Source organism: Neltuma alba, unplaced genomic scaffold, assembly GCF_004799145.2.
Source record: "Neltuma alba isolate B1F8T4 unplaced genomic scaffold, ASM479914v2 tig00005953_pilon, whole genome shotgun sequence".
Lineage (NCBI taxonomy): Eukaryota > Viridiplantae > Streptophyta > Magnoliopsida > Fabales > Fabaceae > Neltuma > Neltuma alba.
In genome coordinates this window covers 1-14498 of record NW_021634292.1, presented here as the reverse complement: position 1 = coordinate 14498, position 14498 = coordinate 1, and the positions used below count along the sequence as shown (strand labels likewise).

General features: G+C 35.7%; 1 protein-coding gene and 1 pseudogene across 2 annotated transcripts; one reads left to right on the top strand and one right to left on the bottom strand.

The window, feature by feature from the left end:
* The first annotated feature begins 6083 nt into the window (after positions 1 to 6083).
* Positions 6084 to 10890, top strand: LOC114749126 (DNA repair protein rhp7-like). 2 transcript variants are annotated; one of them, XM_028937608.1, is made up of 6 exons: positions 6084 to 7272; positions 8194 to 8627; positions 8738 to 8899; positions 9267 to 9342; positions 9951 to 10106; positions 10622 to 10890. In XM_028937608.1, the coding sequence occupies exons 1-6, from the start codon at positions 6100 to 6102 to the stop codon at positions 10679 to 10681; spliced, it is 2061 nt and encodes a 686-aa protein (XP_028793441.1). In that variant the 5' UTR covers positions 6084 to 6099; the 3' UTR covers positions 10682 to 10890. The 2 variants fall into 2 exon arrangements, with proteins under 2 accessions (XP_028793441.1, XP_028793440.1); XM_028937607.1 differs by having other exon boundaries at positions 10544 to 10890.
* Positions 10891 to 11022: 132 nt separating this feature from the next.
* Positions 11023 to 13483, bottom strand: LOC114749127 (uncharacterized; annotated as a pseudogene).
* Positions 13484 to 14498: the final 1015 nt, after the last annotated feature.

Below are 14498 nucleotides of genomic sequence, written 5' to 3'. Positions count from 1 at the left end.
TTCCTTTTTTTAAAAAAAAAATTTTAATTTTTTTAATTTTTTATATAATATCATTTTTTTCATATTTTTTTCATATTTTTTAAGATTTGAGACTATTGTATGGAACTATGGATATATTTATTTAGAGTTTTTATATTTGTTAATGATTTGAGATTATTGATGATTAGAATTTTTAGCAAGTTTTTATTGTGTTAAAAGCTTTTGTTTAGAGTTTTTAATAACTATTATATGTAATATTTTGAGCTTTTGTTTAAGAGTGCCCAAACAAATAAAAAAGATGTTTTTATAAGATTTAAGCTCAAAAAAATATAATTAAAAAAATTAAATTTTTTTAAAAAAAATTAAAAAATAAAAAAAATAAAAAAAATAAAAAAAATTATTTCGGGACGTCCCGGTCCCGTCCCGTCCCGACCGGGACCAGGACAACCCCGGGACGGGCCGGGACACGGGACAGAAAATCTGTCCCGTTACTGTTCATCGGGACGGAACCGGGACGGGCCTGTCCCGGTCCCGATCCGTCCCGTGAACACCCCTAATAATTAATTAAGGTTGTTATCTTATGTTACATCTTCACTTCCTCATTATTAATTAGGTTACCTTTACATTTTATTTAATTCATATGTTCTTCTCTTCTATTATTTCAATTAACATTATTGCCATCAAAATTACCACCAAATACTCTTCCCTTGTTATATAATTGTTGGATCAGTAATTGCTTCACCACATGAATAATTTTTTCATCAAATATACCATGAAGTGGTCCATAATTGTTACAAAACAGCTATCATAACCCATATCTCCTGGCATACAAATATATTGCAATCAATTTCACACACTCCTACTTTGTCAAATACAAAACAACTACTGCAATTGATATCATTACAGACACTAACATTGCTCTTCTAAACTTCTTTTCCCTCTTCCTCACTTCCACATCATTCAGCTCGTTTCTGCGTTTAAGCTTCTTCAATTCACTATGAATTACATTAAGCTCTTCACTTAGTATCCGCCCATGCTCTCCTCTTTGGTTTCTGCTACTTTCATCATATAGTCTGTCAATATCATCTAATAGCTCCTTGATCACAGTGTTTGCCCTCTCACCAAAGTCCCTATCATGCCAAGAGAAATAGCCACATCCCCCATCCCGTCGTGTTCAATACCAACATTTCAATTACGGAACCAGGGAAGAAAATAGCATTTTTCATAGCAAGAAAACCACTTCATACCTGGTCACAATTTGGGCAGCCATAAAACCTCCTACCTGGGTTATTATCAGTCCACGCCATCCATTGGAGAGCTACCAACCCATGATGGCAATACCTCATCGGCGGTTCGTAGTTGTCCTTGCGACTAGGTTGCCTCAATAAAGCAACCCTTCTCCTGTATCTTGTCGTCGACGAGGACGATGATGATGCCATGAACTTCACTTTTAGACCTCACTTCGTGTACTTCCTGCGTCTTCGCCTTCTTTGATGGGTATAAATGTGGTTGCAGGGGAAGGCGTTCGGACATTAATAGAGTCATTGAACTCTCTACCTGCCATGTCTGAAATGTCCGAAGCTTAACACTTGCCAGGTGGAGAAAGATGTGGAACCCACTTACACAAAGTGGGTAGACGTTTGGGCCTTTCAACGGCTGTGGTTAAAAAGCACTCTTTTTTAATGTTTGTGTCTACTTTAGCACCCTTCAAAAGTAAATGGTGCCAGCTGTCCTTTTTGTAAAACATAGTTGTTAAATCCGCACCTTAACCCTTAATGGATTAATGAATTTGCTTTCCAAAGTATTGATGGTATATAAGGAATATTTGGTCCTTAATTGACATCTTCAAATTTTGTGATTGTTAATTATCATACTACCTCCGGTTCTAATTATAAGAGCAAGTTGACTAATTTGAGAAAATTAAGAAAATAAGTTAGGTTAGTTATTTGTAATAAATAGGTGTTGTCTTTCCTAAAATATCCTTACTAATCAAGTGTATTGGCTAGAACTACCATTATTAGGAGGACTATCTTCGAAAAAATACATAAATATAAAAGACAAAATGAATTGGGATCTTATATTTAAGATTGAAATAAAAATCAAATAAGGTCTTATATTAAAGACCGGAAGTAGTATTAATCTTACTAAAAAGAGGGACTCTAGCTGACCACCTTAGATGAAAGAGTTGGTGGTTGATGAAAGGTTGATGTCCACTGTTTGATATCTTGTACTCTTTCGGCTCTTGTCAATGTTTTTTTTTTTTTGGTATACAAGAAGGCAAAAAGCCTAAAATAGAAAACTAACTAGTAGGGGATTGCAATCCCAATAAATCTTTCTGCACTATAGTCCTCAAGTTAGGAGGAGCTGGGTCATAGATGGCCGTGCTAGTAAAACCCATATTGGCCAGAGCATCTGCAATGATATTACACTTCCTATGAGCATACTGGAGATGAACTTTTGTCAGTAAAGAAAGCAACCTCTTCACCTCTAGCAAAGTTGTCGAGCAAGTTGTAAAGTGAGAATTCCAATTTGTGAGGGAGTGAATTAAATTCTGGTTATCAGATTCCACTACAAGATTGTTGAATCCCATTTGAATTGTTAGATTGAGACCCTTTAACATTCACCATTCCTCAGCTTTGTAGGGAGAACAGACACCAAGATAATAAGAAAATCCCACAACCCAAGTGGCTATTGTCAATGTTGGTTGCGTATTTATTGAAAAAAAAAATTAAAAAAAAGACTTTAATAGTAACAACAACCCCCCCCCCCCCCAAAAAGAAAGACGCACACGCCCACAAAAAACGGAATACCATGCATCTCACTAATGGATTGTTAATGTTGTCACCTACGTACGTCTGAAGAGCTTCACATGTGAAATTTCAATCTTAATATTTTTTGTTAAAAATAGAACTTCCCCAGCTAGAATTTACTAATATGCGGTCTATTTTTATTTTAATTTATAACTTCCTAGCCAATATATTCAATGAATCTAAACAAAATACTATTTCCGGTTTTTAATATAAAAACTAATTGACTAATTTCAGTATATTAAATAAATTAATTAAATTAGTTATTTGTAATAAACATGTGTTATTTTTTTCTAAAATATCTTTGTTGATCATGTATATTAGCTAGAATTACTATTTGATAAAATATTTAACATATGCAACTACTACAAAGACTACCTTAAAAAAATAGATAAATATGAGAGACAAAATGAATAGGAGTCTTATATTTATAACCAAATTAAATGTCAAATTAGATTTTATATTAATGATATTGATATGAGGTAATATGAAACAAATATCAGCCCAGAAAGAGAAATAATTATTGCCAAATGCTCTAAATATATCTAATTTTTCATTTCCTCATACTTATTGTATTGGAGTATAATTATCTACGGAACTCTTAGTTTTATAAAAATATCTGGATAATTTAGTTGTAGATGACTATATTTTAGCTTTGGATGAATGTTCCTTGCGCTGCAGGGAAAAGTTGCATGAATTTACTATTTACCTTGAATTATGATCTCATTTGCTATTACTAGTGCCTAGCAGCAAAGTTGAGCTGTTGAGCATTGCAAGATTAATGATAACAAAATCAAAAGAAGTGAAAGATTGGCGACCCTACATATAAATAAGCGAATATTTTGAAAAAAAAATAAATATAAAAGACAAAATAGATTAGGATCTTTTATTTAAAACCAAATTAAAAGTTAAACCAGCTCTTATATTAAATATGAAAGTAATATTACCCACAATAGTGATTTTCTTGCTTGGTAGTTAATCTCCTGGTCTCCCCCCTTTTTTTGGTTTTTTTTCTAACACAACAAAATGACATATATTAAAAATAAAAAGTTATAACTTGCATTAAGTAACGCAAGACAAGGGGATGAATTACTCGTGTTACTAGAACCGTTACTTCTTATTTGTGTCAAAATATTCTCCCAAATATTAATATAATAATGCCTATTGATCTCATTTGGCAAAAAAATCCTATTCCTTATTCTTAGAAGTAAGGACCCTTTTCCTTTGGCTTAACGTGATACAGTTACACGTCAATAATTGATGATGGTGAATAATTTAGAATAGGTTAAGGAGCACATCTGTGTTCTAGGCAACATTGCCGTGGTGAATATGGTAGCCGTTTCTGTTTGAAAGGTCTTTTGCTCCCTTCTCTCTTTTTCCAGTTTTTATTCGGCTTTTGCTAACAAGGTCTCAAATGCCAACTCGCCATGTTGTTTGCCCAGTATTATCATGCCTTCAGAAGCAGAATATGTTTCCATGCACTTTTTTCAGGTTCTGGTTTCTCATTATGATAGATGGTGACTCTGGCATTTCGTTATTATTAAGGGGGTGTTTGGATAGAAACTAAACCATGGTTTCAAAAGTACTTTTACGGATTACGAAGTAAATATGTGGAGGAGGTTACCTCGTTTTGCGGAAAAGTGATTCTGAAACCTAGGTTTTGGTTTTGCCAAACACCCCCTAAATCAAATATTTTCCACCTATTTAAAAAGAGTTTTATAAATGTTAACAAAAATAAATCACTACTTAAAAAAAGATATATAATTTTAAAGAAAGGATAAAGGAAAACTAAATAATAAATGATAGAGTAAAATATATTGACTATCCCTTTATTTTACCTAAATTACAGAAACATTTCCTCTATTTTAAAAATGCATATAAACTTCTCTTAAAATTAAAATGTACGTTACATGAATCTTCCTTATATATTTGAAATTCTATTTCCATTCATTCAATCGTTAACCAAAATATCCCTCCTTAATATAAACATTATTTAAATGTTTATATATGTTAAAAAAATAATTTTTGATAAAATAAAAAAATAATATATATATGTATTTTCAAACTTCTTAATATGTTATAATTTTATAAATCATGACTATATTATAGAATTATAGAATTTTAATTTTTCATGACATATTAAAACTTATTTATTTAGGTTTTTTTAAATGGCTAAAAAATATTTAAATGCATATTTTTCATCATATAATATCAATTATGTGAGTTTGGGATGTTATATAAATAATTTAAATCTATAATTTAAAATTTTTTAAAAAAAATTTTGTTGCAAACATTTATAACGTATTTTATTGATTATATATTTATTTAAAAAATTAATCAAATTTTCATTCAATTTTTTATGGTTATATTAACTAAAGTACTTAATTTTTTGTCCCTATATGATAAAAATATTAAATAAATAACTATTTTTAAAAATAAAAAAATAAAAATAAAAAATTAAATAAATAACCTATTTTTAAAAATAAAAAAATAAAATTAAGGTAAATTTTTTTAAAAATTTTTGAAATGGTTTTAACCAAAATTTACGGATTTAGTATTATAAAGGATAAATCAGTAAATAAAAAGTAGTTCAACATAAATTTTAATTAATTTTTTTTTAAAAAAATTCAAAGCAGAATCAATGATTTGAATTTAAATATATATTTTTAAAAATATAAAAAAGACAGAGTATTTCACTCTAAATGATAATACAAGGTGAAATGCCTCAGCTGTATCGTACCGCGTACGTCAGAAATGGCGGGAAAGAGGCATACGGAGAGGTGTATGGGAGAAGCTTCCGCGCGTTCATTGAATCCTGAACCCTGAAGCCTAGATGAAAACTCGTCCCTCTTCGACTGCTCTGAATCATTACTAGTCTGCTCAGTGCTTACTCCTCTTTCCCTCTCCCCGCCGAATGGCTGACTCCAAAACTACCCCCAAGGCCTCCCACTCTAAACCCATTCCCCCCATCACTCCTTCCCATGCTCGCGAACCTTCTCCTTCTTGTTTACTACCACGCCCAAGCCCAACTCCCTCGGCCCCCGCCCGAAGGCGAAGCCTTCGTCTCCTCCTCGCCTCCCGGATCGATGTTGCTGCACGCCCCCCATGTGATTCTTCCCCACTCAGTAAAAATGGGGATTGCTCATTTCCCGAGGACCGTGAGTTCCAGAGGAAAATTTCTCGGGAGCTTAGTGCCCCCGGCGTGTCTCGCTTGGATGCTCAAGGCATGGGGTTGGACTCCAGCGGAAATGACATTAGGGATTTGGAACTCGCGGACAACATTGACCGCGCGAAAGTGGAATTGTTTAATGAAATGAGAGGAGACGGATCAAATTCGTGTTGGCACGGTTCAAGTTCGCAGATTCCTGGGCCCAAGTCCTTTAAGGCAAAGAGGAAGTGGGAGTTAAGTATGGATGTCCGTTTACATAGTTTTGAATGCAGGGAAGATGAAAGAAGAAAAGGTTTTCTGAATTTACGGTCTGGAAAGACGATACCTAAGAGAGGAACAAATGCCAATCCTGTGGACAAGACTCTTGAAGAAACTGAATGTCAAGGGCAAAACGATGATAATTTTATGGATGGTGCATCCATTGATAAGGATGTTGCTGGTGGTGCTGAGCGTTGTCGAAAAATGAGAGATGAAGATAGAGGAAACAAAGAACTTCACATGGATCTTTCTAAGTCAGTTGATACAAGACGATCAAACGGTGAGAGAATAGGCAAAGGAAAGTTAGTTGGTGTTAGTGAAAAAGGCGATGTTATTGAAAATGTGGATGCAGGGCTGAGCCGTGATGATTTGTTACCTAACGACAGTCAAGAAGCTATAATGGGCTTGGAATCCAATTCAGAAGATCATATTACTAAAGATGTCAGCCATTTAGAAGACAATACAGCCTCACAAGGTCAAGAACGGTTGATAAACGTGAGTGTAAGAGAGTATGGTTCAGGAAGGAACGAATATATGGAACGTTTCAGGGATGTAGCCAGGGCAAATGCTGCTCGATTTGCTCATTTTGCAGCAGATGAGGAAGATGACCGATCAACTAATGAAGCTAGAGTGGAAAATGAAGCTGAAGAATGGCCAGGTCCTTTCTCTACGGCTATGAAAATTATCAAAGATCGAGCAGTGAGAAGTACGCAAACAGATGGTGTCTCTTCGGAGAGGAGTTTACCTGTATCCGTAAAATGGGTTCCCAAGAAGAATCAAGGGCAAAAAGGTGCAAGATTTTCAATCCCTTCACTGCAAGAACTATGCATTAGCGTTCTTGCCAAGAATGCAGATGCTATCGTCTCCCTTAATAATGTCCCTGATGCTCTGAGGCATAAGCTGAGTCAGTTATTATGCAATCGTCGAAAAATGAACAGTCATTTTTTTGAACTTCTTGTCAGTGGATCACCCATGGAGATCCGGCTAAGGGATTGCTCATGGATGACGGAGGAGCAGTTTACGAAATCTTTTCAAATGTGCAACACTGCGAGTTTGGCAGTATGTTCCTAGAGTTATATGATAGCTTTCAGTATTTATTGCAATTTTATTATATTTTGATGTTTGGATTTCTGTGTCATACATTTTACTCAGAATTCTGATTATGAGTGTAGTATTATTATTCTAAACATGGTGTTGACATGCATCACGATGAACAGAGGGCTACCTTTGACCAACATTATGTCACCTGAATGTCAGAATCTTTAATGGATTAGTATTGGTGGGCATCTTTTCTGTATTATGTAAGCTAAGATTATTTAGAATATCTTCTAGGTACAAAAGCACTATACTTGATTAGGTTGGAATTTTAGCATTTCACTTCTATGTCATTCATCATGTGCATGAATTAATACCTTTCTCTGCATATATGGGGAGGATTTATTTGATGAGAAATACTCTTCCTAAATGGAGTATTTAGTGCGATGGAGACATTTATAAGTTTTGCTTTTCTTTAATGCTGATCTCTGTTTGGCACATGAAATTACTCCTTTAATCATGCTTAGCTAAATGTGGCTGTCTATACACATCTTGCCTCTATCTGAGTTTACTTTGCAGTTGCTTTGTTATGTAACCTAGTTTGACTTGGATGTAACCCCGGGACTGGACCTCATAATTTTATTGTCTTCTCTTAGTCTCAGAGAACCTTGGTATAGCGCTTTTTATTCTTGATGACTGACATTGCAATTTCTCTTCTCCTTTTTGTATCTTTATGTATGTTAAGCCCCTCTTATTTTTGCTAATAGTACTTTTCATTGTTATGTCATCTGATTTTTGTTGTATGGTAGCTTTTAGTTTTTGCATTTTCTATTTCTTTTGGAAGATTTCTTTCTTTTTCCTTTTTGCTTTTGATTAAGTTTCTCTAGTGTTTCAAACTCTACAACTCAGGGGAGTCAAATTCTTGTTTATTCACTGGTGTAATAGGTGTTACAACTTGATCAGTGTGGTCGCTGTTTGCCGGATTATGTATTACGCTCTACTTTGGCACAGGCACCAGGGCATTTACCTAGATTAACTAGTTTGTCCCTCAGTGGTGCATGCCGTCTTTCAGATGAGGGGTTGCATACCCTAGTTTCTTCTGCCCCTGCACTTCGATCAATCAATCTTAGCCAGTGCTCTCTTCTTACATCGACCAGCCTTTATATCTTGGCCGATTCATTAGGATCACTTCTGAGAGAGTTGTATCTTGATGATTGCCAAGGCATTGATGCTGCACAAATTGTGCCTGCACTGATGAAGCTTGAGCATCTTGAAGTTTTGTCGGTGGCAGGTATTCAGACTATTTGTGATGATTTTATCAAGGATTATATTATTGCCCGTGGTCACAACATGAAGGAGCTTGTTTTAAAGGATTGTGTGTGAGTACCATATGAGAACTATCCCTATTAATGTTTCGAATCTCCTCAAGAGTGTTTTCATACAAGTATTTAAGTGAGTTAAATGTTGATTTGTATCTCTCAATGTGCAGAAAGTTGACTGATTTGTCAATAAAAGTCATTGCTGAACACTGTCCTCAGTTATGTGCGCTTGATCTTATGAACTTGACTAAATTAACAGATTCATCGATGGTATATCTAACAAATGGTTGTCAAGCACTTCGTATGCTGAAACTTCGCTGCAATGCCTTCAGGTGCTTGGTTTTGCTGTTATCTCGAGGCTTCTTCCATTTCGTATTTTCATTTTGTATGTTTTTTTACTTTTCACCGCATGCTTTTTGTGGGCATCTTATGTTTTATTATGCACTTTATGTATATGATTCTGTTCTTGTAGGTTGACAGTGATTTAGTCTACTTGTCAGAGGCTACTTGTAGGAGTTTCTAACTGTGTAACTAACTGTCTTGGCTTTTGGAATGTTGATAGCATCATTTTCATATTCTTCTGATTGTGCTTCATAGCTTTTTTTTTTTTTTGACCGGAGATTGTGCTTCATAGCTGGAATCCATCAAATCTTCATGCCTTCTGATTGTTGAATAACTGACATAACTTTTTTCTAACAGTGATGAAGCAGTTGCTGCTTTCCTGGAGACAGTGGGAGAATCGTTGAAAGAACTTTCCCTCAATAATGTTAGGAAGGTACCTTGTTTACCTTTTCTTGCTTGGCGGTGCATGCCATGCATACACACATTTTAAACACTTTGAACAATTCCAGATTCTGACCTCTTTGATTCACAGAGCAGTTCAGAGGTTCAAACATATAGGAGATTAATGCGGTTAATCCACCTGACAATCGGGGATGAGATAAAAGGGAAAAATTGCGAATGATATGATTTTTAATTATTTAGATAGTAAATACAAGAAATACAGATTTCAGTAAAGGCTTTAGGTTTATTAAGATAACGGGCCCAATTTGGGCATGCCGTCACCAACACATGTAAAGCAGCTGAACATTGGAACGTTGTCCTAAAGTGAGCTAATAGTATAAAGTTTAACATCTCGATTCTCCAGTCTGATCTCCATTCTTGGTAGGGTTACCCGAAACAACGTTGTCTGGCTGTTAAGAGTGACCCAACAAGGAGTTTGCCCCTCCCCCCGGTTTTTTGTACTGATGAGTCTATTCTTTGAATGGTAATCGAGGCTGTTAATCTTCTTGCTATCAGTCACCTGTTTAATTTCTAGTACGGGAGCTGTTATATCTTCTATATACTGTTGCCCTTACTGGGTGCAGCATTGTTTTTATTCAGGTTGGCCGCCACACAGCCTTGTCACTTGCAAGCCATGCAAAAAATTTGCATACTCTGGATCTGTCCTGGTGCCGGAATTTGACAGACAGTGCAGTGGGTCTTGTTGTGGATTGTTGCTTATCTCTGAAGCTCCTTAAACTTTTTGGATGCACTCAGGTATAAATAATTATATATTAGTTTGAATCCTTTGCTATAACTAAATTACTGAATAAAGCGCTGCGAGGAAGAGATAGCAAAAAGAAAGGGAAAATATAACTAGTATTTGAACTTATATCTTAATTATTGATTCAGTGCCTAAACTTTACTAAATCTCAGTAGATTCTAGACTTGGAATAAGTTGGTCCTTATAACTCCGTAACTCAATGAACTATAAAGACGGAGTTATTCTGAGTCAAAGTTTATGGACTTAATCCATTAGAAGTTTTATTTTCCAAATAAAGTGTAAATAAATGAATAAGATCCTATGTATTTCTGTAGTGTAGTGCCACACTCTTTCATTATAGACTATGAACATTACTGGAGTGGATCTAAATAGTAATTTGTACAAAGAAATTACCGTTAAGGTTTTAAATGTTGGCTCTGCATCTTGGCAGATTACAGATGTATTTTTGAACGGCCACTCCAATCCGGAGATCCATATAATTGGTTTGAAAATGTCTCCTCTGTTGCAGCATGTTGAAGTGCCCGACAGTCAACCGCATGCTTTGCACTATTCGTCGGTTTATCTATAAATTTAGTGGTCTGAGAATTCTTGCCTTTGGGTTGGCGCATGATATTCTCATAAACTTGGAATCGTGATTTTAAGCTTAAGATGTAGAACTAAATTTTGGACGAGTCATGGGAAGGCACAGACAGATTTGCGACTTTTGACTTTCTTGCCTTCGATGTGTTTTGATTTATATGATCCATTCAGCTTTCAAAAATCAGGAGCTTAAATTTCCTTGCTAGGCGTAAAAATAGGAATCTTTTTTTTTTTTTTCAAATTTTACTTCTGAGAAAAGGAAATTTTCTTCCTAAGCATGAATATCTCGGAAGAAAATCGTTCATTTAATTAGCACTGTATCAGAATGCATTGATCATATCTGTGTCTGCTCAAGTTTCTTGTGACATGAGTTTATCGAAGTTTTGAATCTAATTTTGTAAACCTTGACAATCCAAGACAAATAATTGTTCATCGGTGTGTGTCCAATCAAATCATATATAGTACACCATGTTTTGGATTGATCTATATATGTAAGCGAAGCAAGTACGGTTGCTGGGGTGACAAATGATCATGCGCCGGTTCGACCATCTGAAAAGGATACAAGGAAGATCCTTGGCATTTATGTGTAAATAAAAAACCGCAGTCCATGCAATACATAACAAGGGTCAAGCACGCCAGTTATTAAGAAGAGTGATATGAGAGGCAAGCTAGATTATGAGCAAATTAAGAATTGAATTACCTCAAAACCCATTTTTGGTACAATATCTGTGCAGGTCTGTTGTTTGGGTCAACGTGCACATACGCCTGTTCCGCCCCTGCTCATTTAATCACACAGGAGGAATAGCTAGCAGGTAAACAACTCGATTGTTTTGTGCAAAGAAATTAGAAAGACAGCAGGGGCAACAAATTACATTACCATGAGATTTAGCATATTCAACAGCAAAATACAGCATGTTGCTGGCAATGCCCACCCGACGAGCTGATTTGGCAACACATAAGTTTGCGATATAGCCATATCTGCTTGGCGGTGTTCTGTCTATGCTACGAAAAAGAAGAGGAGGAGCCTTCACCCCTTCCTGCAAAAGTGAGATTTCACACAGCAACGCCATCATCAGTGACCAAATTGGAATTTCAATTGCAAATTCAAGTGTCATTTTATTAGAATTTTCCTGTATCGCAACGACAATGAATACAATTTTCTTTTTTCTTTTTTTCTAAAACCCGGAAAACGGAGCCTGCGCCTGCCCATCCCTACCCCAGGAAAGGTCTCTCCCTTCAGCAAATATCCAATGCTCAAATCAAGGGTCCCAACCACGCTTTTCAATATTGACCCTTTTACATTCTTCTGCTCGTTATTCACCTGATAAAATCGACTCCAAACAGTTAAAATATTGATAATCAACTGTCTATCTGCACTTTGATACGCAAAAAGGATCATTTCGTCACATCAAAGTAGATGTTTCGTACAACCTGAAATTATCAACCAAATCAGAATCTAACATCATCATCGTTACCGTGATAATGCATGTACAGCTCTCCCTGGTTTGCCCTCTGCATCGCCTCTTTACTGCGTTATATTCCTAGGCCACAAGAACTAGCAACTATCGTAAAGAATTTCTTGGAAGATTCCAGACTTCATCATGCACATACACTGAGTTTAGGGTCTTATCAAAGTCGTTTGCATCGTCTCATACCTGCTCCGCAAATTTTCTTTTGTAGTTATCAATATATCTGGAAAAGCCATAGTGAGAATCAGTGGCACAGGCAGTTAACTTTTCCTTCAATGGGGATCAATCACACCCGCTTAAAATTGAATGACAATGGCAACAACAAATTGTTTCACCTTCATCTTTTAGAGTCCTTGTAACTCCACTCTCCAACTTCTTAATGTACTAGGTAGAAAATTTGAATAGGTTTGTGAAAGAACATTTCTAGAGTACTGTATTCCGTACCGTTCATAAGTTCGATCCTCCCAGTGACTTTCTGCCCTTAGCCACGCTGCTGTCTATCACGAAAAACGAAATTAGCAAATACAAGAACTATATTTATGTAACAACTTATTACTGACCCAATACTCTTCATCAAGCATGGCTTCTCGGGCAACAAATTGCCCAAACTCGAACATATTATCTGGAGCCAATTCTTGATATGATGGCTGCGATTCGTCACAATGTAGATTATCGCACCCCAGAATTTCCGCCACGAGCATGGATGATGTTGAAAGCTGTACTGAAACTTCTTCCTTTTTATTATTCATCATAGCGTGGAATTTTGAGCCCATCGCCCTGTTCAAGCTATCAAACAGAACACAAAACTTAATGTAGTCTCGCATCCCGGCCGGGGGTCAAAGAGGGAAAAGACAGAATATTGAAACTCACATGGTCCAAGAGGCAGTAATTCTTAGACATTTATCCCGGCTTGGACACCCATTAGGAAAGAATTTTGGAATTCAGGTCTTTGAATTGAAACTGTTGACATAGGATGCATGCTTCCTCCGGATTCAAGAGACTCCTGCATATATTTTAGAAAAGCTAAATTATGTTTTGGCAACCTAGAAGAAGAAAAGACTCTGCTGGTGCAACAGTGCAAAATCCAATCCTTACAATTTGGACGGAATACATAAGAGGTTCAAACACCAAACGGATTAAACTAGAAGAATTTGGTGCAGAAGGAAAGAAACGTTGAATCCCATCCCTAAATAAACAAAATTACCCATTATGTTATTATTCATTTATTCTTCTTCTTGCTTACCAAGTTTGAGACTGGACGGCAATGAATTGGGAGCGCTTCTTGGCCATGAAGTTTAGGGGTGATGATGGGGTAGGGGCTTGTTTTTTGGCTAGAGGGGTAGGGGCTATCAGTGGTTGGGGTATGCAGGAATCGGCTTACCCATAATTCTCACCAGAGAACATTTTTCTTATTGTGGCTGTGACAAATTTTGATCATTGGCTTACAATAGATAAGTAATATTAATATTTAATAGATATCTACAAAATATATACATTGGTTAGTCGTATTAAGAATCCGTTTGGTCAACCCACCGCTGCAAACGTGTAATGGTAATTTTTATTGTATTATCATAAATGAATCGTTTAGTTAGTCTAATTTGTTTTTTTTATAACAATGGAAAGAGAAAAACAAGCTACTAGTCTCCGGTATCTGCATCCATGACTTCCCTAAGCGTGTGTGCGTTATGGATCGTCAAGCCCAACGCGTTGCGCAGCGCACGTTTAGCTAATCCGTCAGCAATCAAGTCTAATTAACAGTAAAGAAGATTATACTGGTTTTGGTAATATTTAGGGGTGCACATAGGTAGGTTTGAGCATATAGAACCCTGCTCAATGTTCAGCCTGAAATATGTACAAACTGCATCTGTCTAGTCCTGTCTATAGAAACTCTAACTATTTTGGGTAGGATATAGGCAAGACAAGCTTTATTGCTCAAAAATTGACACCCTACTCATATCAAAAAAAAAATTCATTCATACCTGAAATTTTCAAAGTATTAAAAACCGGACCGGTCAAGATAATGGATTAAAGGTTAGTTGGTCAAATTAGGATTAAACCGGAGTCAGACCGGTCATAACTAAAATAATAGAAGTTTTAATTATATAGTAAATATTTTAAATAAAAAATAATATTAGACCAAAATCATAATAATTTTTTAAATAATAAAATTAGTGGCGGGATAAGATTTTATTTTGCTTCCAGACGGCTAGACCTTTTTTTTTTTCAAGTATCCATTGGACATATATGATATATGGCTATACCCATGCATTTAATATTATTAATTTATTATCAACTAAGCAACTAAATTGCATTGGAGGTCGGAATTGAATTTCATTT